The 17,124-nt window shown below is 44.6% G+C and overlaps 1 protein-coding gene across 4 annotated transcripts in view; it reads right to left on the reverse strand.

Annotated features, from left to right (window-relative positions):
- Nucleotides 1–17,124, reverse strand: part of MAP2K5 (mitogen-activated protein kinase kinase 5) — a 186,572-nt gene that overhangs the window by 24,211 nt on the left and 145,237 nt on the right. For all 4 annotated transcript variants that reach the window (XM_090029469.1, XM_090029468.1, XM_090029470.1 and 1 more), the window contains exons 20-21: nt 4,283–4,344; nt 1,597–1,642 (exon numbers count right to left, since the gene is read on the reverse strand). In XM_090029469.1, coding sequence (XP_089885595.1) covers nt 1,597–1,642; nt 4,283–4,344 — 108 coding nt within the window. The remainder of the gene's footprint in view (nt 1–1,596; nt 1,643–4,282; nt 4,345–17,124) is intronic.

A 17,124-nucleotide genomic window follows, 5' to 3' on the forward strand; every position in this document is an offset into this window, starting at 1 on the left:
CAGGGCATGTAGTTGTAAAGATATATATATGCACTTCCCCAGTACTTTTAGGCACTCACCCTTTGGCCTCGGTTTTATGACTCTACACCCTGGAGTGGTGTTATTGCTTACAAGCATACATATATACTTACGGGTGTATGTGCGATCTGCAGATGTTTTATTTATAAGTGGCAGGCCTATTGCATCATTGAAACACGCATTTACAAACAGATATAGGTTTTATGAAACCCTATTCCGTTGTTTTAATAGCTAAGCTATCCAGCCATGGCATAATAGTGCACAAGGTAAATGTGTCTACATCTCTGGAACCTGTTCCAAGTTTTCTCAGATGTGACTAACTGCAAGGTTTTTCCAACCATCAAAAGTTAATAAAAAAGACAAAATAAGGCAGTCGAAACCCTTGGTGCTGAACACATACCACACACAAAGCAGAAGGGCTCTGATGAACTTGAAGGCCTCGGTTCAGCAAGATACTTAAGCACGTGCTTAACTTTGAGCATGCGAGTAGATCCCCTAAAGTTAGTACGCTGAACATTAAACTCAAGTCAACAACGCAGGGCCCACACGGAGACGGACAGGAACGGTGGGATATCAGTCTCCCGGGGCAAGTTCAGAAGTAAGCCTCCTACTGGAAAACAGCTGCGGTGCAAAACTTTTTTGGCTCAAAGCCCATAGCACGTAGGCAAGTTGTGCATACATTTTGTTGGCTTGTTATCATCCCTTATAATTATTCATAAGCCTATGATGCAAAGACAATAAACAATGATACTAATTCCCCATAAATCTATAAAATACATTTTGCAGTTATAAGCAACATAAACTATAAGGGAAATTACTGCAGCGCTTTAAAGGCAGGGAATAGTCTATGAAACATTAGCAGGGGTGGACTATAATTATTATTTACTAATGTTAGGTGCAAGCATAATCCGAACAGCCTGTGCATTGTCAAATCAACACTCAGCACTAAATAAATGACCATTTGGGAACTGTTGGGGAAGAGCTCTACCCCAGTTACTGCATGACTAAATAAATGCCATTTGCAAGGAAACGAGGCTGCCTCCGAGCAGAGAGCACAGCCCTGGAAGCCTTTCTGCAGAAAGAGCAAAGATACACATTAACTGGATCTTCGCCGGCAATGTAATTTCATTCCATGTGAATATAAGTGAAAACAGTGGCAATAAGAAGTTCCTGTAGGATTTCATTAAAAATATAATGCATTGACCATCTCCTCTGTTTTCAATCTTCAGATTTGGAAGGGTTATGAGTGGGAAATGATGACAAAGAATGACCTACATTAAACTGTAATCCCCGAACAGACAAACGGAAAGACCTCTGCGTTACACTTCAAAATGGTTTGGACTGAAATCTGATCCCTCCAGCGGACATCCCCGGTGAAATCCCGGCCCCGTGGTGGACAATGGCAAAACCTGCACTCACCCTTTATTTCAATGCATGTTTTGCAAATCTATCTTTGCTGTGCAATCTAGAAATAAAAAGTTTTGACTGAAATTTGTGCATGGTAGGAACTGGACGATCACATACCCATCTGCATCCATTCATCAGCTTTCATACACGTACATCTGGAGATCCACTTACCATTAATTCTTCAGGTGCCGGCCTTTCCTTTGGTTGCTTTCTCATGCTAAGTGTCAGAAAACAAAATGTTTATATATAAGCATATTTCACTTGCTTAAATATTGAAAACTTCTTCCTTTATCCCAGGCAGAGCATGCCTAGAATTTCAATGGACTACTTAACTTTCGCACATACAAACGGACGACAGGGGTCCTAACAGTGGCCGAAATGTTAATCGATGTCTCTCTCCCTTTTTCTCAGCTTTTAATTATGTTCAGTGTTGCTGCATCCTTAATAAAACCATTAACGTTCTCAGGTGCTGATGAAAAGCTTCCATAAAATTTGGGCTGGTTTTCTACTGGGCTGTGTCCATTTGAACATTTGTAGATGACTATAACGGGTCCTATTTTCCCTTTGCAAAGCAGGTCAGAGGTCCTGCAAACTTCCAATGAATGATCTGTTTTTCATGCTCCTTTTCCATTCCCATCCCCCATTTTCCCTTTACATTTTTGTATCTACTGTGTTTATTATCATGGAGTTATTTAAAGACAGCGATTAGTACAAGCAAATAAATGGAGAGCGCGTGGTAAGCTGTTCTACGCTGTGCCATCATTACATAGCTCCACACAAGGAATATACAAACAGGTGGGAAATCTCACTCTACCACTAAACAGCTATAGGGTAACACCCAGTACCCTGGGGTTTCTACCTTCATTTTTCCACATTTATTTCCATTACACTGCAGGTGATAGTTCATTACACAGCATTAAGCTGTTTATAAGATCATGTTTCTCATCCAAATAGTCCTGGTTTTCTGTGCAACAGGTGCAATTAGCTATTGTAGACTGAGCTTAGCTGCATGAAGGAACACAATAACATGGCACGGAGGTGACCATCAGGAGCTGCCTACTGACTAATTGGATTACTTCCAAACAGCCAGTGTTTATGGCGTAACTGGCAAAAAGTCATAAAGTCTGACGCGCCGTTCGCTTGACATGCCTGAGACTTATTAGGAAATGACGGCTTAAATGGAGTATAAAGCAATTTTTGCGCAGTAACGCCTCAGCCCATATTCTATACGTTGATCTTAATTATATCCCAAAATATTAAATGATCTCGCAGTAAATGGGAGCTATTAATGACACGAAGGACAATTTGTGTTCCTTATAAATAACCACATGCACCTCAAATAACGCGCACATTAAGCAAGTAAAACAAGCTGTCTGAAAAGAGGGTTGGTAACCGGTCTAATCTGACACTCCAAAGCAGCGGGTTCTCCTGGGAAAACAAGGCTATTAGCCACCATCATTTAGGCTTCAGTTTGACATCTGTGGAAATTTTAAACACACGTTATCCTTCCCTCTGCTTCAATAAAATAAAATTTATACTACATCTGATTAATTTTTGGAAACAAACAACAAAAAAGGTACAGCCCCTTGCACCTCGGCGAGCCCGCCTGCCAAATCACTGAATGCCGGGGCCGGCTGTACACTGCACCTGTCAAAAATGAGGTTTGCCTTGTATAAACACTGCCCGCATATTTATTATTTTAATTAACTGGTAAATCAGAGAGTTAATTCTTCAGGTTCAATCCCATTGGCTAGGAGAATCCTAAGAGGGAGTTTCTTAGAATTGTTTCATGCATAATGTATTAAATGAGCTGAATATTCATTTTACCAATGCTGCTTTTGGCCCACTGGCCGTGGTATGTACCTCAGAACTGGAAAACGATTTAGGGTATGATCTACCGTGGCCAAGAGAGCCGTGGGCCCAATCCTACATGGGGCCAAGTGCCCCAGCCTCAGTGCTTTGGGTGGAAAAGTCCATTAAATCGCTTCCCTTATCAATACTGCTCGGTAGTGGAAATGGCAACAATTGCACTGATGACATGAATTTTGCCAGTTGACACCAGCTTGGCATCCAGCCCCCAAAGCACCTTTTTACTAAAAAGTTACGTTCCTCAGTTAAAAACGCCCTGGTCCTACAAAGTTCACTTGCAGGGATTCTGCCTCCGCTTCATTACGTCCAAGGCAGCTCGTTAGCTTTCTTAGCAAACGATATATTTAAAAAATAAGGCTCTCCTCTCTCCCGTTGGTTAGTATAGGTAGCACTTAGGACTTGAACCTTTTGCTGCTCAGGACATTTATTCTTTCAACGCGACTCCCCCTCCCCCTTTTTCTTTTAATTTAAATGGCTTCAGCTGAACTGTTCAGCTCAAAAGCAAGAGAAAATGCCCTATGGGGTGTTTGAAAACATGACTCACAATAAAAATTACTTACTGAAAAACCAATGAATTAATCAAGGACATTGTTTACCTTTCTGGCTATTGAGGCTATTTTATTTTATAAGTGATAATACCGCAAGCCCCGAATAATGAAGTTATAAATACAATGATCTGTTTGCATCCCTCCCTCCCCTCCGCCCTGGATTTTTCAACCAGTCTCAGAGCACAAGAATGCACCCAGACTCACGGTGGTTTATTAAAACAGGAAAAACCCTCGTAAGGACTTTTACGACCCTTTGTGTAAATAACGTTTACATAATTTAAACAGTTTGCTTAGCTTTGCTGCCCCATCTGCCCAGGGCCCCCAAGTCCCTCTCCTCTCAGAAAGGATGCAGGGAAAGCCATAAGGTCTCATGGAGCTGCAGAGTTAATGGCATGTATCATTTACATTGAGGGCATGGCATGTTTGCGAACGGAGCTTACCATTGAGTGATGAAGTGTACAAATGGCTCAGAGAACTCCCCAACTGGAAGGACGGGCGATTCCTGTGTTCGGTTCAATAGGAGAGAAAGAGTCAGGAGAAGTGGAGACAGGGATATTTAAAAAAAACAAAACAGGAAAGCAATATACCATTAAAAAAAAAAAAAAAGAGTAAGCCACAAACCCTCCCCCCTGCTTTTTCACACGGAGAAATAGAAGGAAAACGGTACAAATTCTCCTGATTCTGTGGCACAAAACGCTGAATTTCAAGTAATGAGTATTACACAATGGGTAAAAACATGTGGAAAGACACTGAGGGGAGGTGAAAAAAGGACAATGATAGCCACAGGGTAGAAAGGAAGGTAGGGAAAGTGTAAATGAGAAATTAATGATTATTTAAGTAACACACAAATGGTCTTGTAATTAACAAAGAGCTGTGAAATTATTCTTGTGTTGACCTTTGTTTCTCTCCCTGCATTCGCTATTTATTTACACTCATGTTTATTTACACTTATTCATTTTAGAGCTGTCCTAATATGTGCGGCGCCAGCGCGGTTTTAAAAGGGGAAGGGAAAAAAAAATCCTTAAGAGAAATAAGAGAAATCGGAGAAGATTTGCCAGGCTGCCTAAATTAAACACCGCATATTTATGAAAGCAAATAAATTAAGAGCAGATGAAAAAAATGACATCAACAGAGCACAAACAACATTACCATTTGCAAAGGAGAGCTTTGCGAATTTAGGAGTTTTTCCAAGAATGACAGAGAGCTCCAGTGTGTTTATAGTGTAACAGCTCAGGATGTAATGAAATTACACTGCAGAGTACTTTAACAGTGTCATCTCATTAGACCTACAGTTGGAACAAGAGAGCCACATAAAACAGGCAGCTGCAAATGACTTCATTCTCATCTATTCTCATTTGCTATTAAAAATACCTTTCGGCGGCTTTTTTCCTCCCTGACATCCCTACACAAAGTACCCTGCAAAGTATGATACATGCACCTATTTAAATTAACAAAGGAATGACTTATTTTAATCTCACTGTGCTTTGGAGTGCCTTGGCCATTTGGATGAGCAATATATCATTACATACAACCTTCCAGCGCTGCAGGCAAGAAACTCAGAGCGTGCAGCATTTGGTGAGAGCCAAACAATTTCTCTAGCACACAACTGTGTCAAATGCATGCATGTATTCATTATTGAGAATGCGAGGAAATAGCTTTGATGTAGTGGAAAAAAGAAGATGATAAAAGCACCTCTGCAATATGTGTGTCATTATCAATGGTGGCAGATAGATACAACTGCAGAGCCTCCTATGTGATTAGTAAATATACATATAATTGCTGTGGCCAATTATCAGAAAAATGAGATCGGTAATTACAAGACAGAAAATTAACTAGAACTCTTATTAAGGCTTTGTTTCCAATTCAAACAATTGGAAACTGCTGGAAAATACAATTAAATCAAAAGTAACTGAAGAGTAAAAGGGGAAGACAAAATTGCTTTACAATTTTCAAAGAGTTCTATTAAATACACGGAGTGCTTGATATAATGGGCTTGAGCTCTCTTTGAACTTGGCCTCAGAGAGGGAAAGGTTACGATTTCTAAACTTATAAACAACATCCACGTCGGAGGTTTCTGCTGGAGAGCAAAAGGGACACAAGGAAATAACGGGGCAGTTAAATCCCCCCTAGTTCAGAGGATCAGAGGCACAGATGACTTGAAGGCAAGATGATAAATGTAGGGCCAAATTTCAGGCTTGCTTTGACTGCATGGAAACGGGCTGGCGTACACTTTCCCCGGGGTTTCTGCTGTTCAGCCAAGTCTTCCTGTACCCACAGATAATGCTAGCAGTGGCAATGATCCTCGTTGCTGCTTGGAACGAGCGGTGCAAAACCACTTGATGGACAAACTGGTCCAAGCTTAATTCACGCAACTTCACGGAAACGGTGAGCTGGGGGAGGCGGGCGTCACGTCGGAGCCCTCTGGGGAGCCGGCTGCTGCTCCAGGAGCTGTCCAGCATCCTGATCCCACCCTGGCCGCCAGCGAGTTTCACCAGGGCTCGTCTTCCAAGAGCCGCCTGCCTAGATAAATTCCTGCTGGCAGGAGGAGGATGGGCAGGCAGCTCTTTCACACCTATCTGTAGGTGATAATTTCTGCAATCACAAAGGGATTAACACCACAGGACCTGCCCAGAGCAGAAGGAAACGTCATTATGAGCATGGAGCGGAAGGCACAGAAATGCGCGGCGGCCTTTCCCGACGCTCCCCACTTCACTTCCGTGTTCCCACAATAAGCGGAGTCCAGGGTGGAGGCACAAAACATTACACACACCCACTAAAACACCACCAGGCTTTTACCAGCACAGCACCGTTAAGCCTGATGACGGGTTTTTAAACCTGAAAGCTTGCTAAGAAAATTTTTCCCAACTATTTAAGTTGGTCTAAGTTAATTTTCCCAACTATTTAAGTTGGGAAACTCCCAACTTAAATCTTCTATTTAATAAAAGATATCAGATTCGTCCAAAGAACCTTGTCTGCCAACACCATTCATGCCTTTATCCAGCAACGTTCAGGGTACAACACAGCAGCCAGGACCAGCAAGGGGCAGCTTCACCCGGTGGTGGCTTTGGGCTTCCAGTTCCTAAACCATGAGCCTAAATAAGGCCCAGACACATACAAGTCTTGGGCGCTGCACAGGCACCCAATGCAAATGGACAGGTTCAAACTTGGAGTGGGGTCCAAAAGGAGCTGCGAGTTGACCAGAAGTGGGGTTGTGGCCCCCAAAAAAGACTGAAAACCACTACCACAAGTGAAGACCATTACTGTCAGTCTCATCCACGCTCACTTTCTGCTGCCTGCCTTAGGCATTGATCGGCTAGTACACTGATCTCAAAAATATCCAACTGATACTATACTCTCAGGAGCCAGAAGCTAGAGAGAGGGGGGTCAAGACCCCTAGGCTGTACATAGGACGCTTAACTACAGACTAATATGGTCTCTAGATCCAGCACTGACTGAGGGTCTTTTTTGGGTAAGTGGCACAAGTGAACATCTATAACATGGCAGCACCCCTCTTCTGAGCTGGCTGGGAGTTTCTGTCTGCAAGAATTCCTGTTCAGAAAAATCCAGGTTTGTGGAAACCAAAATCATTGAGCTTCTTTTTGCTGGAATGTGCCGATTTCAACACTTTTGCTGGAGACAGTTCCCCAGAGCCAGCCGGGAATTCAAGTCTGAAGCCCAAGCAAACCTCAAAAGAGCAAGTGGCCCAGGGACCACTCACATGGGATGCGGGTTCACAGCCTTGGCTCTGAATCAGGCCCTAACTGGAGTCACTAAGTGCAAAGCTCACCCAACCGCAGGCTAGATAAAGCACCCGCGTAAGTTAATCAAAGCTGGGGCTCTGCCTGGAGCTCAGGCCTTGTGGATTGGGACTCTGGTGTCTTCCACTAGGCCAGAGTATTCTTCATGCCTCCGGCGAGCGGTACCCAACTGGTGCTGTCACGTAGTGGTGACTCTTTTTTGACCTTGTCTAATATTTCTGCCGTTGGAATTTAACACTCAGTAACACTGGAGTCCGGGAAAAGATACCTCGTCATGAAATCTGCTGCGGGTCAAAGTGGCATTTGGAAATGATGATTACAGAGACCAGTAACAGGTCACATTTTGGGGGTTGGGGTGGTGGGGGACACGCACATGTTTCTGGCAGTTGCTGAAATCCCATAAAGACTCCTGGAGAATACTTGCTAATCACTTGGGCCTCATTACTACATCTGATATGAATGAACTAATGAATGAACTGCCACAACCAGCCACCTTGATAGAGCCATCATTTTGACTTCACTAGGAAAACACAAGTGACACCTATGTTTTCACGGTGAATTTTATATAAGTCTTGATATGATGTTCTGTTAAACGGCACAGAATGGAAAGCCCCAGGAGCACTGTGTGCAAATTAATACATTTATTTTACCTCTGAAAATGCAAGCTGAAAGCTGCTTTATAGCTTGCAAGAGAGGCAGGAAGCTTAGTCTCCTCTGGAAAAAAAAAGAGTCCAAACACAGCAGACAATGAACCTAACTCCTTCCCCTGTAAAACGTTAAAAATCTGTCGCCACAACAGCCGACATCCACTGAAATCATAGCCGCTGGAGGTGGGAAACACACACTGGATTATCCTGTGCAGGCCCTGGAACAAGGATCTTCCTATTTTATGTAAGGAATGTTTGCTGCACATAGTTGCTAAATTAAAAATGATTTGCGCTTTATTTGCAAGAATAAGATATTGCAATGAATAGGATGCTGCAGTTGCCACCTGCTGAAATTTGAGCAACTGCGGTGTCAGAACAAGAAAGAAAAGAAAAAGGCAGAGAAAAGCCAACTCAAGCCAACACATCTTACACTGCGCCCTAAAGTTCAGTAGGACTCGAGCTTGGGGGACTTGCAAGGGATGACAATATGATGAAATAAAACAAAGCTCTACACACCCCTACCAGGCCCAAATAATCAACCTCCTGTAATTCGCACCCTGCATAATAAAAGATTCTCAGGCGTGTGCAGTAACTTTACTGATTTTCCCACATCAGTTCATACGACCTCTCTCGCTTCCTTCTGCCAAAGGACAGTTTTCCCTTGGACTGATCAAAAAAACTGCCGCTTAAAATTTGAAGGTGGCGAAGAGGCAGGCACTCCAAAAACTCAAAAAGAAAAAGAATTAGCAACCTGAACTTTCCATTTCTGCTAGAACACGATCCTGTTTCATCAATACCTCGCAGATCACAATTCAAAGCTCACGCTGTATTTCTACTTCCAAATGATCAGTTTCCAAATATAACGATTTACTAATAGGAAGACTAATACAACCCTAACCAGTGTGCCAAATACAAATACAACCCTTAGAGACCAGTGCCAATCAACATTATAAATTCAGGAGCAGCTTTCTTCTCTATTTCTCATTAGAGAAAGCACCATTGTCCTATGGATCAAAACAGGGAGACTCGAAGCATACAAAGGCAACGTGGGTCTCAGTGGTTTTGGAAGCGTGTGGTCAGCCTGGCTCTCAAAAACAACTGGAATGCGTCTGTGGAGTGAGTACACAGAAGGGCAATAGGGAAAAAAAAAAGAAAAAAGTTTGAGTGATGCCTTTGCCTCGTGAATAATGAACAGTTCAGGAAGGTCAACCCATTACAAGTGAAACCGTTTAATTATTAATTATGCACAATCTATGAGCAAAAGGACAAGTTCAGAATGTTTAATGTGTGGTAGCTCCAACTGGACCCTCTCTTGGCATTTTGTTATTAGCACTTGTCAGCAAGGTACTCAGGCATAAAGAAAAAAGCACAGCAGCAGAAAATCTGAGCTGCGGGGAGGCAGGAGGGCCCTCAACTTCAAACAACTGCTCTTGATATTTAATCTTGAGAGCGGCAAGTCTCCGGGACAGACCTTATCGACTTTCGTGGCGTGCAGGTACTGCGCCGTCTCTCAACGAAGGCACGGGAATGTTTTGTCGGGCGGCTCCTTTCAAACCTGCCTTCTTTACGGAGAGGGGCAACGCTGCCGATTCCCGGCTGTGTGGCTCTGCGTCACTCTGGAGATGCCAGACTTCCTCTCTGATCCATGCCCTACGGATTTGGGCCTCGCTCACTATCCAGACCGAGTGCCGGTCTGTTCCCGGGACGTTGAGCTTCACCCGAGAGCGACCAACGCTCGCGTTAGCTGCAGAAAAAATGCAAGCAGCACCAAGGATCAGGGGCTAAATCACACAACACAGGGTGGGAAAGTAAAGGGAGGAAGTGCATTCAGCAACCTCCTGCTCTTCCTCCCCAAGGGCCATTCCTCTGGGGACTCTGCATGTGCTTTGGGCCGGACGATGGCTCCCAGGAGGCAGCACGCCCGTGCCATGGATGCTCTGGGTGTCATGTTCCTCTTGCAAATGTTCTCAGGCTCCTTTTGATGCTCAAGCCCCACAAATCTAATGCTAATGGGAACCTCCACAGTGCCTTCACGGTAAGCTGCTGCAAGGAAGTGCGACCCCCTGCTCCATCCCATTCAGCGCATGCCAGTGCATGGGCATCGTGGGGCGCAGCTGGGCAGCGCAGTCCCAAGCACGTGTTTAGAGCCGGTCTCAGGCACTCTGCCTTGGGTGCGCTTCTGGCAGGCGCGTGGGGATCTGCTAGCTCACCAACACGGCCTCACTGCCAATGTCTGGGGGACGCTGAGCAGGAGCGAGCGGGCGGGATGTGCTCGTCCCCAGCAACCTCAGGCTCCCTGCGAGGCTAGTGCCAACGTGTCACCACAGAACAGCCCCGTGGCAGCTTGGCTGCCAACGTGGCTCCTGCGAGGCCAGAGGCTGCAGGCCGCTGTGCAGAGAAAGACATGCCCTGCCTGCTCCGTGGGAGGGGGCGCTTGCACTTCTTAGCTGGCCCCTGGAAGCAAGGGCTGTGACCCCATGGCTCAGGTCCCGAGCCCCTCCTCTCTGAAGGTTTAAAGCCTCCCATTTCCCACTTCTCCAGAGCTGCTTCTGTTCCAGAATCGCTTTCCCTCTGGGCTTGTGTCTGTGCAGAAGGAGATGCCATGGTCCTCTGGCTCCACAGCCACGAGAGGGATGCTGTGTTTCTGTATGCCAGAAGCACAAGAGGGGTGTTAACATCAGACCGAATGCATGTGACGCTCCTCGGTTTCCCTGACGTCCTCAGGGTTTGGAAGGGTCATCTCCTCTGGACAGAGCCTCTCCTTTTCCCCTCTTGCATTACACTGGGCAAACTGGGGGGTGTTTAACAAATGACTTGGCAAGCTGTACAATGCAGAGAGGCCGGGAAGACTCCACCCCAGTCTCTGCTGGGCAAAAGGATGGTTACGCATGCTCCTGTTTTTCTTCCATTGTTTTAAAATGCTCTTTCCAAGAGTACACGGATCGCCACGCAGCAGCCGGCATTCACCAGGAAAGGCACAGGTGCACACGAGCACCTTGGTCCAGATAACAGCCCCATTTCGGATGTGCCAGGAGCCAAGTCAGGGGTGGCTGCGCAGGATAACTGCACTGCAGCCAACCAGCCCTTCACATGTGACTGAGGGATTCAAGTATCGCACGCGCCCAGATGCATGCCGACGAGGACGACTTCCCTTTTCCGATATCCCTCAAAAAAAAAAAAAAGGAGCTGCTGACTTTCCGCTAACAATCACCCTCCGGAGTAATGAGGTTTGCAGACTGCAGCTCAGTCTGGAGGTGGCTCAGATAGCCGGGCTTACGGCATTTCTGGATTGCCCCAATTATACTACCGCCCCTGAGCTGGAAGGTGAAAGATGATTACATTTCTGCACTGGGTCAGCCTCGGTTCTTTCCGTAGCAGTAGATTGCCAATTGTGACAAATTATACGTGGAGGCATTCTGGTTTGAAGTTTTGCCTTTTGGGACTTGAGCGTCAGCAGTGAACTCATTTATTTCAGGATCTCCAGCTGGACTGGAAGCAAGGTTGAAAGGCCAGTGCTTTATCCACCGACTACTGAGCCTACCCCTACCACCTCCAATGAAGTAAAAACTAGCCTTTTGCCAAACACCCCTAGCCACCACCTACATGCTGCAAAATGGTATATATGGAATATATATACACCCCCCATACGTATCATCTATACAAAATATGAGTATATAATCTCATCTGAATATTTATAAAATGAATCACGAGATATTATTTCGAGCTACTTAGCTACCATTCTCCTCTTGCTGAGTTTGCTATTGAAAGATGTTTTTCATAGCTGGGCGGTGGGAAGAAGAGCAGTGTTAATTAACATTAGGAATAACCTACATGACATCTACCTTTTGCTAAGCTTTGTGCTTGTTAATGTGGATCTCTGAAGGTCTTTTATTCCTTGCAGATAAGCGTATAGGTAGCTGGAAAACAGGTTAATCTTTTAACCGTAACTGTAATTGCTTTCTCTCTAAAACAAACATAAGAATTTTTTCTTCTCATTGCAGGTCTCTTGTCGATCATAAGCTAGCAGAGCACAGCAGTGTTTTGAGTAGACACACACACACACGTTTCAAATAGCTAAGGCACAGCAGCGTGAAACACAGCCTCTACCTGTTCACATCCAAAGGGACTCACTTGAAAAACTAAACCCATTTATTGTTCCCTTTTTTCCTCTGTATACTCCCAATGCATTTTTATTGCTTTTTCATAAAACACTGCTGCAAATAATCAAGCATGACCATTGACATCCACAAGATTGAGTTTTAGGAACCATTAAATGAGCTCGCCCTCTTGGGAAGGTTCTTGCTCAGGTTGGTCTAAAGGTAATTATTCAGCAATTCCTACCTGTGGTTTTACCTTGTTCTTATAGAAGTCTCTGAATCTCATACACTGGTAAGGTCACAGTTTCTGTCTCAATAAAAACACAGCCAAAAACAATCGATCCAGGACATAAATTATGACAGATAAACATTTATTCTGACACTACGCTTCCTTTTGTCTTCAAAAACTTAATACAGAAGTTTTCAAGATTAAAACATGGGAGTCTGTGTATCCATTCAACAGTAAAAAAAACAGAGAGAGATCCAGAAATGGAAAATGAAGCCTTGTTTAGCAGAGATCATGTGGAGTCTGGTACTCTGTCATCTAGGAAAACAAGCCTGGGAGGACCAGTAAGGTCAAGACATCAGATGTTCAAAAGGGTTAAGGTTTCTCATTTGGATCACACCGCACATCCTGCGTATATTTAAGGAGGTGCCACGGTACCAAATAAAAGGTTGACTTTAACCAGGAAAAGAAAAATTGAAACCACTGCACAAGGTGTATGTGTTTGAAGGATAAGTTGATTTGCATGGAAATTTTTGAGAATTGACTGGCATTTGAATGCTTGATATCTCAGCACTAAACTTCCACAAATGCTCATCTCTGCTTTTAAATGTCCCTGAATATTGAACTAAAAAAATTAAAAGGTGGTGGTGGGGGGTGGAAATCCAGAGCTCTTCAGTTTGGAGAGCCTGTGAAGTTCTTGAACTAGATCAAGACCTCAGTCAAGAAAAACTGGGCACCTCTGCAGAACAAGGAGGGGGTTAACAAGACATTTAAAACAATATAGCCAAAATATAATGGAAAACTTCTAGTACCCTGCCTGTGAGGGTGCCAAATGCAAGTATTTGCGACTAAAACTAATGGCACTATTTTTAAAGTCCTAGTAATTGCAAAGCGCGCAGAGATCCCAGGGCTGCAATGCTACCAACTCATGCGAGTAGTCCTTGTTCACACACGGTCTCATTCAGGCCAACACCCTGTGTGTGACGTCTCGCGGGCAATTTGTTTCAAATCTCACAAGCAAAAATTTCTGATAGAAACAAGGAAGAAAAATGGTTCCTCTCCGTTTTCCAGCCTGGACATCGCTGAGAGCAGATGGCATTTTTAAAGATAAACCAAGTTGTCTTCTTGCTGAGACTAAGGTACAGAAACTTTCTTCCCAAAAGGCACGTCTTTGAGAAGGTTATGAAACGGGAAGGGTTAGAAGTTGGAACTAAAGCTTAACTACAGTGCTTACTACCACAACTGCTTTTGCACAGTGAAAACTGGTTTAAAGCAACCACCCAAGGGGCCGGCAATAATTGGTTTCCTAGTAGGGATACTCCAACTAAATAAAGGTCAAACCAAATAGCCCTGGAGAGCTTGGGGATAATTTAAGTAGTTGTTTAAGAGAAAGGACTGCCTACTGGATGTGGTCCTTAGCACGAGTTTCATCTATCTTGCTGTCTCTGGACGCGCAGCTGACACCCATGAAGTCAACAGACAGGTGGGTGGAAGGATGGAAAGCCGATAAGCCGCAAAGCAGAGAGCTGTCAGGTTTGGTCCCCTGGGATTTGACCATACAGACGTGAAACCATCTATACGTCCTCCTAAAGGCTTATCTGTCTGGCAGCCTGGACCCATGCCAGCACGGGCAGGTTTTTGAAGATGTGGCATACAGAATATGATCAAGGAAATACCCAAGTTGCAAGCGGTCTCCGGTGTGCACTGCACAATGCAGAAGAGGGGAGTTGCTGGTGTGAAGAACTGATGCCGTTCCCTGTTTGCCTGACTTCAGGACTAACCCTGAAGCCTGGAAATTTAAGGACGTCCTGCTTACATTTTCAATGGACGGCTCTCAACGCAGCAAATGTGAGGACGCATCGTTACAGCCGCCCTGGGGTTATTCTCTGGATAGTGAATTAGATGTGCTTTACGCTGCCCCCAGCTTTCAGCATGCTGCGGACTTCTGTAGGGACGGTGCCCTGATGACAATTGTCAGGGGTAATGCTGACGGGGTGGCAGCTGGGCAAGGAGCAGCTGGGATTTCTGGCACCTGGAAGGTTGTGGGAATTGTGAGCGCTGAAATACTTAACAATGCGGACAATGAAATGGTAATATCTCGGTTTTAGTATCAGCCCACCAAAGTGAACAGACATTACATACTTCTCAGAGCTGTTATTTCAGGAGTCTCCAAGCAGCACTGCGCTGACATAGTCCCAGGCTGCTTATGTTTCTAAGTCATCTTCAAAGATGAGAAGGCTAGAAACAGGGGTGTTGTTTTTTGGATTTTTTTTTTTTTAATGAAACATGACTCTTGCAGAGGTGCAACCCGCAGCAAATCCTGTGGCTTTGTATTGTGGAACAGGAGACCGCAGCCCAGGCATTTCTCAAGCAGGCAATGGCTTCTGTTTCCAACAGATCTCTGTCCTCATTCGTGTCGGAGCAGTGCTGGCAAGGCTGCATTCACGGCAACTGATGCATGCCCTTCCCAAAAGGGATTAATCCGCACTGCTCCCTGCTCCCACACAACATTTCCGTGAGTTGCGGATGAACTAAGTTGATTGCTAGAATATTAAATTACATGCAGCCCTCCAATAGCACCAGTCTGCCTTTATTACTGGCTGTGTCGCAGAGTGAACTAATGTTAACAACTATTAAATCCTCATCTTTGGACCAGGGAGCATAAGCCCCATCATGGCAGAAGCAACTGCTAGGAGGAGGATTGTTGCTTAAATGAGCATGTCCTACTTAGGGCTGGATCAGATTTCTCTAGCGGTTACCACATGTTAGGAAGCAGGCCCTAGCAGATGCATGCATCCTCCTCAGCCCTCAATAGATAATGTTCTTTGCTAACCTACAGCATCAGAAAGGTGAAGTAGTTAATAATACAGTGCTCACAAAAAATTACAGAGCAGGGTTTCTAGGTACGTCTTCAATCACTTACTAAAAATGTCCGATGCCTGCAGGTATATCTAACTCCTAATTAATGCAGAGAATGGAAACCACACCTCCCGACCTGCCTCAGCCTGCGCAGGGGAAACGGGGTGTGAAAGGGACACAGAATGAGGGAGACAAGAGAAGTTACCCATGCCAGGATGTGAAACTTTTCCAGTGTACCAGCCCCTCTCCGTTACAGCGCGTCTTTGGTTCTGATGCAAAGACTAACTGGTAACGGATGTAGGGGCGCACCTAATTTATGTGGCGCACAAGGAATTTGGGGTCTCTGAAAGCGTGACATTCTTCAGAGTAAGGGACAGGAGAGGCAGGGCAGACATCTAAAGTAGAGAGGCTTATAATAATTCCTAGACAGGTTAAAAAGCACCCTTTAATGAAAAAAAGGATTTTTTTTTTTAATATTAGATGCCACTTTCCGGAGTTTGTGGACAATCCAGAACACCTATATAGTAGTACAAATGCCACCTCTCAACTAGTCTACTCATCAATAAATCATATGAATTAAACATAATTATGAATGAACAGAACATTAACTTTTGGATTACTGCTGTGTTTTTGAGGAATGCATAATACTAGTCTAAAGAAACAATGATTGCCCTAAAACAAGCGATTATTAAAAAGAATCAAGATCTTAATGCTATTCCTGTTCATCATTTTTAAAAACAATCAAAACTGCATTCATTTCCACAGCACTTGGAAAAGCTGAGAGCCAGATCTTTTAGGATTGAATCTTGCGCTAAAAAAAAACCAGACCGCAATCACTCTTTTCTGTCTCCCAAGGTTAGATTCCTAAAACTGTAATACTGTTCCCACTGACCACAACAGAAGATACTAATATTGCTTCTAACCTACCTGTATAATTTTAGCAAGATTCAGTTATATCCATCTGCAGTTTACAAATCACATCTCAGACACAGCTCTGCACTGTTGAAAGTACAAGGACCTGAATTCAGCAAAGCATTTAAACAAGGGCTTAACTTTAAAGCTGATGCCTAATTCCTTTGAGCAACACATGCTTTGCTTCCCCTAGCATAAGACATTTCAGATAGAAACACCTCTATCAGGAATGCCTGGGGCCGGATACTGTTCCATCTACTGGGCCTCTAAGAGGACTTAGGTGCCTAAGTGCAATTCTGTTCTGCCCTGTTCAAGTCCCTGAAAATCCAATAATGCTTCTTGGTTACATGCTGTCATCTGGCCTTTCAAACTAAGTCATAGAAAGACAGCGAGGAAGACAGTCCACCGGCCTTTTGCATCAATTGTTCGTCCAGGAGTTGAGCAGGTGGAACAGGATCACATTCAGGCACTTAACAGGTGGAACCGAATCTGGCCCTTGGTCTACATCGGGGTGGCTAACCTGTGGCCAAGTGATGTGGGCAGCCTCTATGCGTGGCATGCACCAGACTGGGGAGGGGACAGGCAGCACAGTGGCAGATAGGGAAGGGAGCAGAAAGTGGAGCAGCAGATGGAGCAAGGAGCACAGGGCAGGAAGCAGAGCAGGAGATCAGGCAGGGGAAGGCAACAGAAGTAGCACTTGGGAGAGGGCAGCGCTTAATGCGTGGCACACCTGCCCAAAAGGTCTATGTGAGGCCCTTTGGTCATCTCTCCTGCTCCCTGAAA

This window comes from Crocodylus siamensis, chromosome 15, assembly GCF_052110815.1.
Source record: "Crocodylus siamensis isolate JL-2025a chromosome 15, ASM5211081v1, whole genome shotgun sequence".
Classification (NCBI taxonomy): domain Eukaryota; kingdom Metazoa; phylum Chordata; order Crocodylia; family Crocodylidae; genus Crocodylus; species Crocodylus siamensis.